This window comes from Trichoplax adhaerens, genomic scaffold, assembly GCF_000150275.1.
Source record: "Trichoplax adhaerens TRIADscaffold_3 genomic scaffold, whole genome shotgun sequence".
Lineage (NCBI taxonomy): Eukaryota > Metazoa > Placozoa > Uniplacotomia > Trichoplacea > Trichoplacidae > Trichoplax > Trichoplax adhaerens.
Genome location: NW_002060945.1, coordinates 9,135,286 through 9,155,940, shown reverse-complemented (window position 1 = coordinate 9,155,940; position 20,655 = coordinate 9,135,286). Strand labels below are relative to the sequence as shown.

At 34.2% G+C, this 20,655-nt stretch overlaps 2 protein-coding genes across 2 annotated transcripts; one reads left to right on the top strand and one right to left on the bottom strand.

Moving 5' to 3' along the window:
• Positions 1–307: 307 nt before the first annotated feature.
• Positions 308–2,215, bottom strand: TRIADDRAFT_55046 (uncharacterized protein; the record flags this gene model as incomplete). Its single annotated transcript, XM_002110681.1, has 1 exon — positions 308–2,215. The coding sequence occupies one exon, from the start codon at positions 2,213–2,215 to the stop codon at positions 308–310; it is 1,908 nt and encodes a 635-aa protein (XP_002110717.1).
• A 6,764-nt stretch (positions 2,216–8,979) lies between these two features.
• On the top strand, positions 8,980–14,459 carry TRIADDRAFT_55045 (uncharacterized protein; the record flags this gene model as incomplete). The annotated part of the gene is made up of 18 exons (XM_002111235.1): positions 8,980–9,125; positions 10,161–10,281; positions 10,562–10,653; positions 10,779–10,830; positions 10,943–11,088; positions 11,218–11,329; positions 11,458–11,599; positions 11,848–11,906; positions 12,043–12,108; positions 12,236–12,301; positions 12,392–12,499; positions 12,591–12,685; positions 12,881–12,946; positions 13,056–13,143; positions 13,657–13,698; positions 13,883–13,979; positions 14,172–14,247; positions 14,378–14,459. The coding sequence occupies 18 exons, from the start codon at positions 8,980–8,982 to the stop codon at positions 14,457–14,459; spliced, it is 1,656 nt and encodes a 551-aa protein (XP_002111271.1).
• Positions 14,460–20,655: the final 6,196 nt, after the last annotated feature.

Below are 20,655 nucleotides of genomic sequence, written 5' to 3'. Positions count from 1 at the left end.
TGATCTACGTATAGTAGAGAGAATTACAAACATATCTTATTATAGAAACATTGACGTCTAGTATAAAAAAATATTTGTTGGAGAAACTGGAGGCCTCTACAAAACTAGAAACCAACAGTTTATAGTATTAATAAGTTGATATATTTTTGATATAAATATAGTTGCACTTTCATTGGCAACAATCATATTAATAAGATAAAGAGTCGTTATAAAGGATAAACTGGCAGTTCTTCTTTGAAATCAGCATACCTTGCAGTTTTTTCTTATCACACGAGGGTGATACAAGATGGCAATTTTTTGACACTTTTTAAGGTAATTTAGTCCTGGAAATTAAGCCAGACTTTTTACGACGGCTAGTTACTCTGTTACCGAGAACTTCTTTGCCAACTTCCCATGATAGTATAGGATGATCATCTTCAATCTTGCTATCATCTCGAATAGAAAGTTTATCAGCAGGGCATAAGTCGCCATTTTGAACAGTCAATTTGGGAAAAGAATGATTAAATACTGATTGAATACTGAAATTTGATTTGCTTATTTTACGATTCCACGAAGCTAAAGTGGATTTCTTGGTTATGGTGTTGTTATTCATATTTTTCTTATAAGGATGGAATGCTTGACCTCTACCAACTACTTGCGAGTTATAATTGATATCATCGGCAGTTTTATCCGGTAGAATATCCATATTCCGCTTGGTTTTCTTAGTATTCCTACTATGGTTGTCAGTCTTGACGCTATCATCTTGATGAATCGGGTTATTGGAGGGCATTTTTTGTAGATTGGTTTCTTTGAGAGCGCTATCATTAGCACCATCTCCACTTATTAGACTTGCACCGGTTGTACAATCGGTGTAACTAGAATTACTACTATGACTAGAAATGACGGAAACTGAACTACCCTCGCGTCTAATTCGAATATTTAATGATGAATGCGTACTAGAATCGAGACGACTGCGTTTTCGATTAGCCTTTTTACCGTTGTTTCTGACAGTAGTGGAAGCTAATCTCTTACTAGTTGGTCGGCAAAGATTTTTATTATCGACATCTTCCTCTTCACTTTGACTACTTTGTCGACTTGAAACTAACCATCGACTACTTTTATCCTTGCGTATAACTATAACATCTTTCATCACTTTATCTTCTTTAGTTATTAGCATGCCATTATTATCAAAATCTTCCTTATCTTGATTGACAGACGGCTGTAGACTTTTCCCGCTATTGTCAACAAACTCTTGACATTTTAAATTTCGACCTCTTCTTGTAGTATTATTTGCCAATGGTATAGTATTCGATTGCAAGTGATTTATGCCATTTTTATGAGTATAGCCTTCATCATCATCGGATGAAATGGATGTAGCACTTTGCAATCCAAGTAGAAATGATGACGTTGTTAAGATAGATCCTTCACTGGATTCTTCATCGTCTAATTGATCTAAATTGAATGATAATTCATCATCGGAAAAGACATCGTCGTCATCATTTTGATAGAAATGATGTTTGTCGTAATGGTCGATGTTGGAATGATAGACTGTTGCTATGGTTGGACCACCATTTTGATTGGAGGGATAAAAATCGTTTGTAGCAGAGGCGAGCAAGGCAGAATGATTGATTACGTTATTGGTATTATTTTTACCATTCTTCCTGTTGATGAATGAGCGCTTTGTACATTTAGCATCAGAATGGTTAGTATGGGATTTATTTTTGGGCATTTTCGGATGATTGGTGACGGACCCATTGGATGTCATTGGTTTCCGTGTAGTTTTGCTTGTTGTCGTTTTAAGTAAGTTACGATCAAGCAATGGCCTTTTATTGAAATTACTTCGTTTTCGATTAGGCGTATGAGAATCATTGGATTTGGAATATGGACGCTTGGAAGTGTTTAATTGCTTATTTTTTCGACGTTGGATCTTATCTTGAGTATAATTATACAGTCTTTCGACTTCATCGGTAGGTAGTAGAGTAGTCCGTGTTGCCGTGCTGCCAAGAGCTTTAATACCTTTCAACATATTCAATTCATCTAAAGTACAACTTAATTTTTTGCATTTTAACCTATCGATCCTATTAAAGGTGGTCATACGTGATGTATTTGGCCATAAGCGATCGTATAACTGAGTTAAGCAAAAATATTCTTTACCATTGCGTAGAATTACACCTAATTCAACATTATGGAATATTCGAATTCGGCAACGTTGACTCTGGTTATTGGTGCTCGTCATTGCAGTTGAAAAAGTTGGATTTACCACGACACGTCGACGTCGTTAGGATGTGGTTGGAAAAGTGTTGCCAATCAATTCTAGGATGGGAAAAAAAAAACTTGGCTTGAGTGATAAGCTGTCACCCAATGTGGTGAGCCAACGAATTGGTTCAACGTGGGTTGTAATGATCCAAGCGTAATCTACTACTGGAGATCCCCAAACTACAGGTAGCAAATTCCTAATTAGGTAGAGTGATTTGGTTGCTTCCCAAACAGTTCAATTGCAATGCATCGACCAGTTGGTTGGCAGTGGTCTGCACTTGGAGATCTATTGGATAACAACCACTGTCAAGGTTGGTTGGGATGATGAAAGCGTCATTACAACGTGTTCAATACACAAGCACACAACCAGTTTACTCTATCCAAGTAAGCTGTAAAAAAAAATGTTTCTTCCCCCTTCATTGGCACAAGGCCTTTTTTCACCGTTCTCTCCTCCTCCTTTTTGCAGTTGCCTTTGCCTTGACAAGCCCTTTGGCTGACATTTACCTTAAACTGGAAGAGAATCAATACGTGCATTCATTGTTATTCTAGGCAGTGCAGTACGATGATGCGTAGTGGCGGCTTGGACAAGGGCTAGATTGTGTTGAAACAGTCTTCTATTGATATTGTATTTGACTATGATGGAACAAGAAGATCCACTTCTACCTTGCAATGGCAACCTTATTGAATAACAATAATAACTCAATTTGTACAAGGTGCAGCATTGTGCACTTATCATGTCGCTCTTTTTCCTTTGACGATATAGTCATGGTATAGTGCCTCACTAATGGACTGTGTATCACCATCGATGGTGGTTGGACTTGGATCGATTGACCAAAGTATTGTCAGCGTCTATCTTCTACCCTTCAAAATGGTACAAGATCATCCGATCAATCTAACTTGAAAATCATCTTTCTCGTCATACATTCTTCTATTCCACATGTTATCATCGATGTCCATTTATTTTCAGCCAAAAATTGAAAGAGAACAACAGCTTGCGTAGTACTGTCAGGCTTTTTGATGCTAGCACTTATCATACAGTAGGATAGCCGGAATGGAAATCTTACGGCCTTCATTCTGGAGATAACCCCCCGCCCCCCCTTTCCCGAAAAAATAAAAATTAAAAAAAAGGCATTGCAAAACTCGTCAGTCACCAAGCAAAATGACAATTCCACTGAAGGGAGGATGATTTGACTCCATGCCTTTTCCAAGGAATGGACTTGGGTATTCAAATAGATACGTTTGGGGATGACTTTTTTGATTTGATGAAAAACGGACTGATGTAATCCGGTTAACAAAAAAACAAAATGAAAGAATAAACCAAGAATAAACCCCCAGCGGCGTTCATGCAAGGGGATATATCCAGTTCTGATGGAAAAAATACACGCATACATGCAATCTTGAATGGAGCCAAAATAATACCCATACTATTTCCATAAAGTTGGACAAACATGCAGTAAAACCTGTACGATGACCTACGGCAATGCATACGTATAAATACTATGGACAAGTTGTGAAATGGTTTTCATCGCCTGTTTGGGGGGGATACACTTGATGCGTATTTGCTAATCAACAAAACGGAGAAAGGTCAATGTGAGAGTTACAGGCGCCAACATTTTAGACGTGATTCAACAAGAAAAGAGTTGATGACTGTAGCGCTAAACTGTAGCCTACTTTCATTCCAATTACAGTAGCTGACTGGAGAACGAACCCAATATATTGCACTTTACGGAAATAGGTCGGTAGGCTTTGGTATTTGCCTACCGAGGATCGAGTGATGTATTTGATTCGATACGGTTGCTATGACTCAAAGTTATCATTTACTGTATTTGGAAAAGAAGAGGGATACCATATAGCATTCTCGTTCTATACTGTACAATAATTCACGATCAATACAGTGATAAATGACTCAATTCAATGGTATAACTATGTGTACAGCGGTTTAATCCATGTTGTACTATGACTCAAAGTTATCATTTACTGTATTGGGAAAGAAGAGGGATACCATATAGCATTCTCGTTCTATACAATAATTCACGATCAATACAGTAATAAATGACTCAATTCAATGGTATAATTATGTGTACAGCGGTTTAATCCATGTTGTACTATGACTCAAAGTTATCATTTATTACTGTATTGGGAAAGAAGAGGGATACCATATAGCATTCTCGTTCTATACTGTACAATAATTCACGATCAATACAGTGATAAATGACTAAATTCAATGGTATAACTATGTGTACAGCGGTTTAGTCCATGTTGTACAATTGAACTGTTTTTTTCCCTCTCCTTGGCTTTGGCAAGAGTGCCTTACAAGCCTATCGATGGTACAGTGTACACACATTCATGTTGGACATCCCTTTAACGAATGTCCATAACGCTGCACTTGTATATTATCCTTCCAGCTATCCTGCAAGGCCCTTTTTCAACGCATTTTACACTGTCCATCTTGGTATGGCAGCTAGAGACGCGGTTGGAATGGACGTGATATGAGCTGACCGTGTCTGATTGGAATTCTAGTTTTGTCGCTTTACCGGTACCATACAGTTGACCATGACCCAGTCACGCTGTCATGGCTCTGATGACCATACTACCAGCGACAACTTGATCGACATTATTTGGGAGTTTTCCAAGTCAACCGGTAGGGGTGACGAGTAAGGACACCCGTAGTACCCTAGACTGACCTGCATCATTCTTTTAATCATAATAAATTGACTGATTTGATTGGGTTACGCAGCATAGAGGTGGTTGTCACCTTGGTATAAACCAATAGCTAGCCGCTGTGAATAATTCACTTTTCAATCTGACCTCACCGTAGTACGCTACACTTGAATTCAGGTCATTTTGGGTGTCGATCGCATTATTGACTGACTGACGTACTTGACTCTACCATTGTAAACAGGATCGATCGACTGCAACGAACTAGTCTGCTTGAAGACAGCATTGATTGGCCACATTCATCCGATCCGCTGTAACTGCATTGTACCGTATGCCGCCGGGTCACCGATTGCACATTCACTCGACGTGATGGACTAGGATAACGTCAAGCGCACTCTGCTACCACGGATTGCTATGACACTTGTGCCTCACCACTCTTGTCTTTGAACTGCACATCCATTCAATTTCACTACCACTGATGCATCTGGCAATGCTTAGCAGACCGCCAAAGCGATCTGCTAAGCGTGAACTACGACTCGTCTACCCTGCATATTTTTTTTTTGGGGGGGGGGGATAGACTATCCTTTATTTTGGGTGGAAATAGCAATGTAAAAAATGGGAAACTACGACTCGCCATGACTTGGATGAGATTCATTTTACTTTTGCATTGAATGAAAGCAAGAGCGTGACATTGTCAATTCGCTGCAAGGCCAAGACAGCCTCGGTCGGGGACCATTGAACCCAAAATTTCCCAACCAAGCAGCGGTAACGAACAGGGGGGAAATTGGGGTCGAGTAGTCCATGGCTCTGTAAATCAAAAATTCCACAAGCCGTTTATCATCCCTTTATGCTGTCTTGGTGGCAATACTTTAATTGCAATCATTTGAATAGTCTTGCATGCTACAAAATAGGCATGTTATTATACACGGGTGGAAAATACAAATACAATATTTTGCCGGTAGGAGGCTTGACTTGCAGGCAATCTTTGCGTCAACTTGGTAAAGTGTCAAAATAATCGAAAGATACTGTATTCAATGTTTTATGTCTCAAAAACTGAAATACGATAGCTTGATATTTGTAGGGGCTAACCATGACAGTATACTTCAATCTTCCGTTAACAATATCCTATCATTTCATAACCTATATCAAACCTATTTGCAATACTATTCCAATATTGCTTTCGGGGGGATAATGCGATGGATGGACTGCAATGATTACAATACGAAAGCATAGTTTGAGACAGGTGGTAAAATGTTATTCGATCCAGTAAGTAATTATTGATGAAGAAAAATTGTTTTCACGTAAAAGCATAGTTTGAGACAGCTTGCAAACACAATTTGATCATATGGAAATCATTGGTAAAGGGAAATTGGTTAAGGTTCTGATCTGTTGCTTTTAACCTATCTGGGAAAATCAGGTAAACCTGCTTCATCTCAAGTACGTAACCTCATAATAATAGACCAATTATTATGGCAATCAACTATGCAAAATCACACTTTATGAATCTGTTGAAATTGCTTAGTGTTTTAGAAAACACCTAGTCTCCTGACGATGACTTTAAAAATAATCTTTTTCCGTAAATATTATGACTAGTTTAAATTAGAAATATTTCAAGTATTTGCAAAATAGTTTAGTCCTCTATAAGAATAGGTACCTTTGTTTCCTGACCTTGTGCTTTTACCTCATAAATCCTACTAATATAGTCTATACAATAGCAAGCATAGCATATCCGTCTATACCGCATAAAATCACGGCAATGATAGGTTAGTCCTTTTATTGAAATTTCATATCCTATGACTGAAAATTTGGAACCTTAAATTTGTACTTTATGTACACCCCTATTGTTGCCATCAAGTATCAAATAAGCAAGGACTCGGGAGTATATGCTCCTCCAATGGCCTAATAGACAGCTACTATTCAGTATTGTGATATCTAAGCGCATAACGCTGTACTTAAGCCAGTATACCTATTTCACTTCTCTTACTTATTTTAGCCCCATTAGCAAAACTGTAATCGTCATATTCTTATTGGATAACTCCACCATAGTTGTAAATTGGATTGTTCTGTTGTCTGTTCTATTGCAGGTGATCGTAATGACTTATCATTGGGTTATTCAGTCAATAATTAGTAAAAGCAATAAATCCGCTGTAAAGCCTGTCTCAGTATACCATTTTAGTGTTTGGACAGATTGCAGACGCAGCAACTCCAAGATCAAGTATTACTAACAAATACGCTATATTAATGGTTTTACTTTACTCCCTTTATCTACCTATGATTTAATACATTGCTACTACGACTTGTCTAAGTAGTTATAGTAGCGATAAGGTTATGAATTATTACCTTAACAATAAGAATAGAAAACTTCCGTGAGCACATTGTACTTAATCGATATCGAATAACCCCTGTAACTCCGCTTTCCGACCGTATCTATTTATTTATCTTAAGTTACTCAATAAGAGTAAATAAATAAATTCATTTAAGAAAATAGCTTTAAAAATCCTATTTTCTCCATAGGATAAAATGCTAATCAAATGAGTAGATATCCGTAAAAACTGTAGTATAGCTTATAAATTTGCCAAGATTCCATCTTGATATCCGGCTTTCAGATCCTATAGCTGTTGTAGCTTATTGTAACTTCAATGGCCTTTGCTATTGAATTAATTTCTCCTACTTGTTGTAGTTGTAAGTTTATATGAATCTGTTACCATGTAACGAAGTAAATTATTATTATTTCAGATTTGATATGAGAGAAATAGCTGTTAAAGACTTTGCTAATCCCCGATCAGATTCCATTATACAGTAATTCATTGAGTATTCAAATGCTAAGATTAGCTGGTAAAATAATTTCGATCGAAGCACCATGCCGTCGGTTACTTTCAAGCAAAACTGATCATTTGTACCCGATTAAAGCTTTGAGACAGAGCAGAAGCGATTGTTTTAAACCTCTATCATGACACTCAAAAAGTACTTGATATCACTTCTCCTCAGCCAAGCTTACTAAAATTAAAAACAGACTGACGACGAGTCTAATTCCGATTTTTACTGTACATAATACGCATTCTGTATCCATTTTATACACTATACTGTATATTATTTACCTGCGATACTCGGTACTACTGTACTTTAGATCGAGAAAAAATACAGATTAGTTCTACAGAATGGATCAAAACCAAGTTATGTCGTGACACTGTTTCTGTATCCAACGCTAAAGACCTTGACATCGAACGGATATCCTCCAAATATACAGTAATTGACTGACCAAGAGCCAAAATGCGGCAAAAAATGGCTTCTGTGCGTGTGTGTATAGCAGACGAATATTACTGTATACGTAAACGATATAAACATATGAGTATTGTATGCTACACCATGGACTATTGGAAGAAAACCTAGGTTTCCTCTTAGTAGTCCATAGCTATACGTGCTTTACGCTGGAATTTCACTAGTATCACTTTTACCTCTGGATTTTAAATTGGTATACGTTTTTATACGCGTGCATTCACTTTGAATGCGTGTAAACTGTACGATTCCATCTCCTACGTTTAAGAATTGTTGATGATAAGGCAATACCGCCAACAGTACAATGCTATCCACACGCGTGTAGAACAGATGTCATGAAATAAGGTTTTGTTTGCAGCATAGTGTAAAGATTTTCTGCCTCATTGACATACTTTTTGAAGCAATGAAAGTTTTTCCACTCCACGCAAAATGGCGACAAGAAAATTTTCAAACTCTATCATGCAGTATTTTTAAATCTCTTCGACAGTGCTGCGCATGCGTAACATACAGTACACTACATTACTCGTACAGTACTTTATTACAGTACTGTGCACTGTAATGTACTGTCTTTGTACTGTACGCCGTTGTTGTCAATGGCTACGGCGAATACAACCCGAGTTAAAACTAGTGCTGGATGCTACAAGTCAATAATAAGTTAAGTAATTCGTACCTTAAAGTACATTAACATACAGAATCGCCTTACTTGAAAAGTAAAGAGTATAGGTTTGAAGGTAGATTAATACTCAAGGCAAGGCGTTTTATCATTCGTTAAGTAGTTTATTGTGACCTTGGCGTATCGTAGTAACGACGATGGCGACTAGGATATCTTTCGGCAATCTCCAAAGTAATTCACAATCCCCTACAAATAGCTATGCTAGAAAAAGTATTACCGAAGAGAATGACTCTATCAAAAATCTTGATACTGAGGATGATGATAGTATTTATGAAAAATTCAAGTAAGTCATGATGTGGCCTCTTTGCATTGATTTAGACGATACTCGGCGAGTACGTTTCCGATAGCTGCTATACTATTCTACTTTAGGGACAGCATTCAATTGATAAATTACATAATTCATCTTGATATTTTTATTGAGTAATGAAATACTACTACTGCATGCAAGTTTTATAATGCACTAAAACATACTATAAGAAAGGGCATCTTGATTAAGTGTTTACTACAGTGTTAATAAAATCTTTCAGCTACCTTATCATACTATCAATTTAAAAAATTGCAGCTTATAATAGGGTAAATTAGATAGGATAATATTAAAATAGATTGTCTTGATTAGTCCGAATAAATATTATACCAACAGTTATCAACGATCAGAAAACTGCCAGTACTATACAATGCAGTTAATACCAAATCAATTCCCATTCAATATGACTTAACTAAACACCGCTATATTTTTAATGAATCAACTTTCCTTACCACCAAAAGAGGAATATTTGTAAATTATCGTTCTTTTCGTTTTTAGATATAGTTTATAACCATTTAGAATCTTAGTCATTAATAAATAACGATATACTATACATGAAGGTCACTCTATTTCATTTCACATTATTAGCCCTTTCTGTATGGCTGTGTCTGTTATCGCCTACTATGCATTGTCGATACTTTAATTTCTTTCAAAGATGACTATCTTTCACCTATTTTACATTTCTAATCATAAATGGATATTTTAATATCAAAAATATAAATCATTATCGCAAAATTATAAATTTGAGTGTTTATAACGAACTAGCATCATCCCCTGCCGACCCATATTATATTATTTTAAGTATCACACTATTCCAGTAATTGATATAAAAGTTTCAGTATAGCACGCGCAATAATGAATTTTATTTATTATGCATTTGTATATAGCGACAAAACGATGGCTACACGCTAATGGAAGCATGTAACCACAGAAATCATACACCTTTACTGATTAAAGGGAATTACAGTAAATAATGTGCCGTTGTTAATATAATTCTAATTCGCTGTACTATAGACCATCTTTGGCTGAAGACTATAAAGCTGGCTTCTTTTATAAAGATATTGCTACACAAACCGAAACATCAGAAATTGTTGATATCAAGGAAATGACAACAGTAGTACAAGATTTAATTGAGGTAAAAATTTATAAAGGACATAACTGGGACTATCTCTACCTTTGATGGCGCGTCTAGTATGTTCTGTCATAACTTTGCTCTTGAAATAGAACATATAAAATTTAAGGATTAAATTGCATGCAGTAATTTATTAAGATATAACTAAATAGATGGACATTGTGCATCATCTTGTTATTCAAGCTAACAAATGTGTTATAACGTGGTATTAGAATTATTCTAAATCCATTAAAGTCAATAATTAATTACTTATACTACCATGAAACATTTGTTGCCTAATTAGGAGTTAGACCGATTGAAAAGAGAATTTCGTTTGACTAAACATAATATGCTAGCAGATTATGAAAATAGATTAGAACAGCGTTCACTAGAATTGTAAGTACACCTATACTTTTTCTAATCGATACATGAAATTAAACTTGTTATGATCCTATATCCGTAATGCCCTACTATTTGATTGTAAATTAACTCTTTTTCCTCTATCAATTTAATTGTTGTAGATATTGTCGCGTTAATGATAAAGTGGAAGAATTAGAAAAACTTCATAAACAGGTAACCAAGATTATTCTTGAAATGAGGCTGATTATTTGTATAAGTTCTGAAAGTAGATGTTAAATATATTACTAAGTTACTTAAAATATCGCTTTTACTTTGATTGATATAGAGAGTTGAAGTCGTCAGGCATAGTTGTCGGCAACAACTATCGAATGCTATCAAGCAAATTGCAATCGATCATAGTGATTTTTTCGATGATCAGATAGAGGCAGAGACTGATCGATATAAGAAAGCAATTAAAGAACTTGAAGAACAGTATGTTATCAGTTTGGTAGCTAAAGTCAATAAGTCAACTTTAAAGATACAGATACCAATTTAATCTACAAATCTCATGAAAGTGATCTATACTGTAAGTTATCTGAACTATAAATCAATTCTAATTAGGATTAAAGACCTTATCGATGATGCTGGTGACGATAATGATATTATTAAACGATTACAACACGAGTTGGAAGAAGCGCGCCAAGAGGCTCAACATAACCAAATGTTATATGAGGTATTACATTCGATTAGAATTCAAAAATCTTATTTAGCGCAATTCTTTACCTTCCTTTAATCGTTCGGAAAGCAATTTTTGATATTTTATATCCCTATGTTTCTTTTCAATTTTATAAACGGATAAAGGCTGCCGCAGATGCTCCTCTACCTCCAGAACCTGATAATACAGAAATTGAAGAATTAAATGCTATAGTCAACAAGCTAGAAGAAAAGATTGATGAGATGGCAAAAGAGATAGATCGAAAGAAAAGAGAAAAGAGTAAAATATGTAAGATGTTATTATTATTATACATGCGTATAGTTGTTAATCGAGTCAATCGAGATATTAATGGCGATGTTAACTTATCATTTAAATCGGTAAAACTCATTTATAATCAGTCATTTAGTTAGCTTGTCAAGTAGGATAGGCTACACGCAAAATAATAATTTATCACAGGAAAAATTTAAATCAATAGATAGCTCAATCTGCTTAAAGCAGCGAGTAACACAATAAACTGATATTGTTTCGAAATTTAGCTTTAGAGAAGGATTTAGTTACCGAAGCTCTGAACAAAGAGCAACTGAAAGTTCGTCAGGTTAGTTATTAGCTTATGAATAGATAGCTATTCAAATGAGCTTCTTTGCAGATTTATATCTCCATTTGCCGCTAATGCCATTTAAATACTTCTAACTGCCTTTGATATTCTAATAAGTTAATTTTATAAATATTAGCTGCAAAATGAAATCGATCTAATCAGAGCAACTAGTGAGAAAGAAAAAGAAAAAATTATGGAAACTGTAAGAGCCAATTTGTTAACAAATTAGAAATCAGTCGTTATACAGTGAACATTCTACAGCAGTTTACTATATTTTACCAATAAAATTTACGTACACAGTTTTTCATTTATTCTCATATCCAATGTAGTTTAGTGAAGAAAAGAAGCAACATGAAAAAGATATGAAACGCCATATTGATAAAATTACGCAGGATGTAAGATTCACACTAAGCGAGCTATTTTGGCTTAGGATTTAGATAAATAAAGAGATTAAAGCTAAGCATTTGATTGCTTTTAATTATTAGATGAACGAACAGATAGAAAGAGAACGATCTGCGTTACAATCCCGTGAAAAGGAAGCTTTCAATGCGGCATTATCTCAAAAGAAAATTGCCGACCGACGATTACTGATGGTTAGCCAAATATAAAATAAACATAACTGGTCCTCTATTCAGTAAATTCGAAATATTAAATATCTATGTTTTTGATCCAATCACTCAATAGGAAAGGATTGAACGTAGTCCTGTTACTGCTGACGATAGATTAACGATCCAAAAGTTAGAAGGATTAGTACAGCGGCAACGAAACGAAATCATCAGGTAAAGCTATAAAAAAAGTGAAGTAGCTATTTTGTAATAGCATAATATTGTATGAATCATAGAGGCAAACAAAAATTTGGGTTTGCTTATCACTTGATATTCTAGGTCAATGAGTACATTAGCATTTATCAATCAGCTTTCTATAATGTCTAGTAGTATAATTGTCAAAATAATGATGATATGATGTTTATTTAGACTGGAAAAGGAAATACGAAGAATCAATATGACATGGGAAAAGAAAACGACCGTAATTCAGCAAACGTAAGCTCGCTTTAATTTTGACCCTATATTATTCCGAATCAATATTTATTTCATGATGTTAACGAATACCTACTTAAAAGATATCTTATGCTATAATTGTTTACTTTAGTATGATGGCACTAAAAAATGAGAGCTTTTTAAGGGCTTCGCTTCAGCGTCAAGCAGCAACATTACATCCTGCTGGTGTCGCCTACTTGGTAATCCTAATGGATTTTATTAATATTCAGACGTTATGACACACTCCTAAATGCATTCTAGGATGTTATATTTAGTAACACTAAATTTAATTAACTGTTTTTGGAGAGTCACGATATAGAATAATTAACGGTCAATACCCTACCCTAAATGATTTATTATATTATAATTGATAAACAATCCATGTTATCATTTATCGAGATTTAATACTGTATGCATGATCATATTACTACTACATGAAATGAAACCGATGCAATTGGGTAAATCGGGCTAAGCTAAGCTATATGTAATCACTAAGACAATTCAGTCACCAGATAAAAAATTAATCTACTTATCAAAAGTGTACTATCTGGTTAAAAGGTGTGATTTTTCGTTAACTGCTTAACTCGTATACAAGACTGATAGATATTTTAATGAAGAAAAAGTGAATTAAGCACTGCATTTATTTATTAGGTATTTTAATATCGATAATATCAATACTAATGATGATCCGTCTGCTGGTTATTCGATTACAGGTTGATAATAACAATTCAACTGAAACACATAAAAAGCCACTGGTACGATTCTAGCGCGTACATATTCGGATTATAAATTATATTATAATTCTCTACAAATTTAAAAATCTTAATGTGAAAATTTGATAAGATAACCTTAGCTAATCTGTGAACCACTTCTTGGTCGGTCATTAATATCCATCTAAAAAATAAAACTGTGCCTAATTTAAATTACTTTTATTTATAGCCAAATATTCGTCAAGAGCTGCCGCAATCTGGGGTTCAGTCCGGGGTTCAATCTGGGGTTCAATCTGAATGGCTTACTGATCAATTGGCCAACAGTAGTAAGTAGACAGACTTATGTAGAGTTATGTTGGGATATTCTAATTAGGAATTTTTTCATTAACGCATAGGTTATATCACTTTAACTCTAACTCATAAAGTAGTCAGGGTCGTATAGTAACTTGCTGTATTTCTTTTAATTTAAGTTATGTAATATGATTCGGTATTAACGATGACAACTGTTCCGTTTACAGTAGAAAAAGCTGGCCCGGAATATTTAGATGAAGAGTATCCTATTTTTGACTTGGGACGAAGACAGTCCGTAGCTGGGTAAGGCTGTAATCATTATTCTGACTCCATATGGTTATAACATATTGCCGAGAAATGAAATATTATAATAATATCCTATACTATTTAATGTAAAATACTATCGAAGTAAAATTTCTATTTCTTCCATTAGTGACACCGCCAGTAACGCTGAGGATAGCCTTAGCGCAAAACTTGCACCACAAAACCAGACATCAGTTGGAGTTAATTCCTAGAAAATCGCACTGAACTTGCCTAGGATGGGATATGAATTCATCAGACAGTAGTCCATTTAAACTTAACAATTTTATGCATAATCTTTGCTACAGGAAAGCTGACATAATACAAAAATCAGACGAATTCCTGTATTAGGTAAAGACTGTAGAATGGAGTGCCTATGAACTCTAATTCATTACAATTGTTGTATAATATTTCGGATTAGTCTTGTATATAAAACATTACTCCTTAGGTAGACAATTTAAAATATTGATACTTCTACCTGTGTAATATAAATTCATATAATTTTATATTACTTGGATCAGCTTTGCTTGTAATGAATGAAGGCTTAGTAGACATAGATAGAGATATTTACAATTGATAACTAGTTGAGTTCCTTCACTGTACATTTTTATATAACGCTTTTCTTAAGGAAATGCTTATTTTTTTATACGATATCCATGAAATTGAGTAATTTAAATAAACAATTTGGCAGCTAATATTAGTTTTGTGATCTATAAATCGTGAACTGATTTAAACATCTTTTAGAATGGGTTTAGACTTAGCGCTCGTACTGTAGATCCATTTATGACAAATTTAATATTAATCCTCATTCAAGGCTAAAAATGGCTTAGGTTCATCTACTTTTGACATCTGATATATCAAATTACTTTAATTCTTTTATGCTTGACAATGCCGGATAAAACTAATTAATTTACCCGTAATCTCTTTACCCAAAACCCATATCATTAATAATTTCAACATCAGGATGATCACAAAACTTGAAAAACAGCTTTAGGATTTTCTCAATTCTACAATCATTGATGATTAATTATTAAAGATAGGAAATGAAGCATGTAGTCTTGAGATTTTATTATTGCTTGTTATGCTTAATATCAATATACTCGTGTAAATAAATTATCATGCTAGTGTATAATACTTATCCATCTACACTGATGCTATAGTATTCTAGTAAACTACGGTACTCGATCAAATTAAATCATAGAGAATTCTATCGCGTCTACAAGTTTAGTTTATAGTTTCTACGTGCTGTTTAAAGCACTAACGATTACCAATGGAATGAAAAAAATTGAATCACTTCGAAACTCTATTGATCTTTCCTATGATTAGTATATAGATGGCATTTAGGAGCTAGCACAATCAGAGAAACTGCTTTAATCAATCCAAACTGACTTCATTTTGCCTAGAAGAATACTCGATAAATTCTTCCATCATGGTAATCGTATTAGGATTATTCAAGTTTAAGAAATGAACTACTTTAATCCCAAGTTTCCAATATTATTTGCTCTACTGCTAATAATTGCATTGCAAATAATAATTCAGTCAGTATAGTCTACTAGCCTTGTTCTTATTAACCAATTATAAAATTTGTCACTTTTCAATACCCCGAATTAGAGAAACCTGTTGGATTGTACTTCAATCCCTATTTCTCGATCCAGTTTTTTGGCTGATAGAACAGCTTTATTGCTGTCTTCTATAGTAATTAAACATTAATCATACGGAAATACCTTTTGGATTAATCAGAGATTAAGGTATTGAATTTTAACTATGATCACGATGCTTTATCCAAGAGGTTAAGCAATTAGTATATTTTGATTCATACCTACGCTAGAGTTGACTAGATCGTCTAGCAGAATATTAACTTATAGTAACATTCTACTGCCATAGTTTGTCTATTTAAACGTATTCAATTACTATAAGTTTCTTTCGTGAACCATTCATGAGCAATGCAAATATGATCTATATCCAGATACTAGGAGGAATTTTACCTCATACCTCCTACTCAATAATAGCATGATAATAAATGTTGATTTTAGATGTTATTCAACAGCTGTTCCATTAAATGCCAGTCGACTGGATGATACAATTGGATAAACTCTGTATCATTTCCAGTAATCATTATTACTTCCAACCTCCATCTAGGAGTAAATGCTGCTATTCAGTACCATTCTCCTCTCTATCTGGTCTTTTAGTACCATCACGACGACGTTGACAATAAGATATTTAACCCAATCCAAAATTAATTATTCCTTTCTTAGCCATCTAGTTGTAGCCAAACCACTTGAATGACCTAAAAATTATCCTTATTCGGAAGAATTTTATAAATAGATGGAGATAACTACCATGGGTTATTAATGTCTTCTCTTATCGAATTTATGCTTGTTGTAGTTCAAGGTTATTGTGGTAAAAGACTTGAATTTTCGTATCATGGCCGGCATTAATAAATTAGAAATTAACGATATTATCGAACACTATATTGCAAATCAATTGCAAATTAAATTACAAGACGATGCATCTAAAAATTATGGAGTAGATAGCTTGAAAAGTAACGATCCAAGCGCTTACTACCAACTAGGCTATGTCTACCAATATGGACTAGGATCGACTAAAAAAGATGCCATGAAAGCATTTTATAATTATAAAATTGCGGCTGAAGGAAATCATCCTGGCGCTCAATATACTGCCTATCAATTATATGGTACTAGAGAAGGCGGCAGAACATCCGATTGTGTACGGATTGTCGATGAAGAAGAATTAATTCAATTAAAGTTACACATGTATCTTAAATCGGCGTCGCAAGATCCATGGTTTACCCGAGCCCATGACGAATTATGGAGTCATTATAAGCGCTCAAGTCATTGGAAAAGAGCACTAGAAGAAACTCGAATTAATTACTTGAAAAAATTACAGTCGATCGACCAGTTATCCAATCAAGAAGCTGGTCAAATCTACAACGAATTGGGTTATATTACCTTACAATTGACTAAATATAGTAATAACCAAGATTACAGTAAAGCGTTAAATTATTTCGAGCGTGGAGCACAACTTGGTAATTCCTCGGCTTATTTTAACTTGGGTGCTAAAATGTATCGTAATGGCTTAGGTGTAACTAAAGATCGGCATAAAGAAGAAGAATATGAGCGTAAAGCGGCGCAACTTGGCCATCCAAGAGCTCAATTTTATCTTGGCTGTTTGTTATTTGGCTATTTATCCGTTGGTCATGAAGAAGATTTAATTAAAGCTTATAAATATTTCAAGCAATCGTCCAAATATAATTATACCGTGGTCGGTTACTATCTTGGCTTATATAATTTACTTGGCATTGCTGGTGTTAAATCCAACGTCCAAAATGCTATTAAATTATTCCAAACTGCAGCTGTTGCTCATGACTATACCAGCGATAAAAGTAATGAATTAGCATTGCAAATTTTAGGCTTTATGTACGAGAAAGGCATCGGTGTCGGTATCGATTATTCATTAGCAGCGCATTACTATGCTAGTGCTGCTAAAATGAATTACTTTCCAGCGTATATTAAATTAGCAAAATTAGTAGAGAAGAAAAAGGTTTCTCCATCCTCATTTGATTCAGCTATAAAATTATATGATTATGCTGCTCGTTCAGATGATGAATCTTATTCTGGTCATGCAAAATATCGCCTAGGGAAAGTCTATACGAAAGCGGCAAGTACTTTACTGAGGAATTCCGAGAAAGGATTTCGATTTTTCGAAACTGCCATACAAAGCTATCGAAATGCTTTGGAAAAGCAATGGTTTAAACAAGTTCGCATTCATTACCACTTAGGTGTTATGTATATGAACGGATATGGCGTTAAGATAAATCCTGAACAAGCCATTGAGCATCTCAAGAAAGCCATGAGGAAAGCGCAAAAAACTTACATTCTATACGACAACCACTACGGTAGAAAAGCTAAGCAGAAGTTGGAAAAGCTAGTTCGTTCCATGCCCAATAAAGAACATATCCTGGATTCCATTAAAGATGTTCAATTTGTTACAAATCACGGACGTCGTGTTAGCAGTAGCAGTAGTAGGGGTAATTGCTTTATACAATTCAATTGGATGGTTTTTCGACTAGATTGCAAGAGTAGATTTGAGCATTCTTTCTGCTAAACATGATTTTAATATAATTTACGCCTAATTCTTTCTCACTATAGCGAAATCCAGTCGTAGTAGGTTAAACTAGATAGTATTATCCTTTTCCACGTTCAGTTTGAGAATTGAACGGACATGTTTACAAATTCATCACACCAGACCAATGATTCATTGATTTGCAGATTATCCATTAAATCAGTTAACTTACTGATTCATTTTGTGGTGTAAACGAAAATAAAAGTAAAATAGATTACTTGTGCATTTCCTATTAAATCGACCACTTGCATGATCAATTTTACCAAGAGAAGTTAGGGCAATATCTCATTAATCTTCTTTCAAATGGATAGCTCAGCTGTCAAATACGTGCATTATCAATTTAGTACTGAAATGTGCAAGATTGTGCATACATTTTCTTTCAAATTGGTAGCTCAGTTGTCGACTATCGGTATTAGAAAACTGGTGGAAAAGTTAAATCGATTACCTACCCATTTTCTTTGATATTAGCTAACTCTACTGTCTCATTTTTTATTCATCTATTGTAGAAAGTCTCGTCAGCAAGGATAACTCGCTGAAAAGAAAATCAAATCAGAATTTAGCCTCGCGTGAAAGCAGACTAAGTGTTAATCAAGGTAATCCTTCTTCTATCATTTGAGTTGGAATAGCGTAATGCCTATATAATCAAAAGAACTACTTTCAAATTTATAACTACTGTTTATACCTCGATGGGCCGTTATTTATGATAGGAGTTTCTTTTATCATGTACTCGCACTGTAAACTCTACAAGTTTTTTAATATCGCTATATTGTCCATTTACCATTCCAATAAACATTCAAGGATTAGTATCCGTTTAAATGGTATTTCTTCTATATTCAATTAAAACTATTGCATTTTTCTTCGCTATGGTTAATTTAATGAGCAGGAAAATAAATGAATTATACTTTAATAGCAGTAATGGATCATTTAATCCAATATTTTTCTTGCCCTGGACTTATGATAGCCAATGTATCACAGAAATAGATACATTCCAATTCAGTTAGCTGGCATCATATTTAATGGATTATTGCTGTGTCTATCTCGTGATGACAGTCCATATTATATTAAAATAATCATTTTTATTACCTTCCCTATCCTACGATGACAGTCAATATCCAGTAGTAATTAATGAATTCTATTTCAAAGTCCATAACATTAATCTAAATTGTTTTATTACATGTCCTATAACGCGGTCAAAATCGAATAGCATTTAACCAATTCTATTTCAATTTCCGTGATACTGAACGAATAATTTTATTTAAATGTCTCATGACACAGTTAATATCGAATAACATTTAACGAATTCTATTTAAATATCCGTAATATTGAACGAATCATTTTATTAACTGTCCCATTACAACAGCTAATTTTATATACAATTGGATTGATTGCCTATTTCAAAATTGATCATCTTTTTCTTATATAGTCCAAAAAATATAAAATGACTCGTATATTGATGATATGGCTTTCTTTTAGACACAGATCTTAGTCTCCTATCACCGAATGAACATAAAGAAGACAAAGCCAGTATTCGAGGTCTTGCTAAAATAAATAGCACGTTTAGCTTAAGTAAAGTATGACTATCAATTTGCTTAGAAGGTATAATTGATACGTCAAAGGATATTTTAGATCAATCTTATCGTTTAGATAGCGCAAAAGGATGATAGTTTCTAGCAATACTATGCTCAGTCCAGCAGTATATTTGCCAGTTTAAATATACTTTAATTAGTAAGCTTTAGCAGATATTGAATTAGCATCTTTAGCCATCCGGTAAAAATGGCTAATAGTTGATCGATAGATTGAAAGCGATATAGTTAGCCTACTGAATGATGTTTATTTGGACTTAAAATAATATCAGCTCTACAAAGTATCATAATATTTTCATTCTTCTTACACCTGTCTAGGAGAAAAAAGTAGCAGCACATTAGATGCTCCTAGCTCTAATAAAGCTTCATCGAAAGATAAACGACGAAATTCTAGTATGTTAACTATCTTCTATATTTTGAAATCATCAGAGTAGCTAATGGAGTGATCATTATAAGTATAATTAAAATAGTAATTCAAATTACAACAATTTACTAATCCCACTTTAACCTCTCTGATTATTTTATCTTTTATCTGATCATTAGAAGCATTATTAGTGTAATGTAAATAGTAATTTAAATTACAGCAATTTTCCAATCCTTCTCTAACCTCTCTTATGATATTGCCTTTCATCGTTTTTCTTCAACAAGGTGTCGATTATGCCAATTTAGAAGAATTTAGAAATAA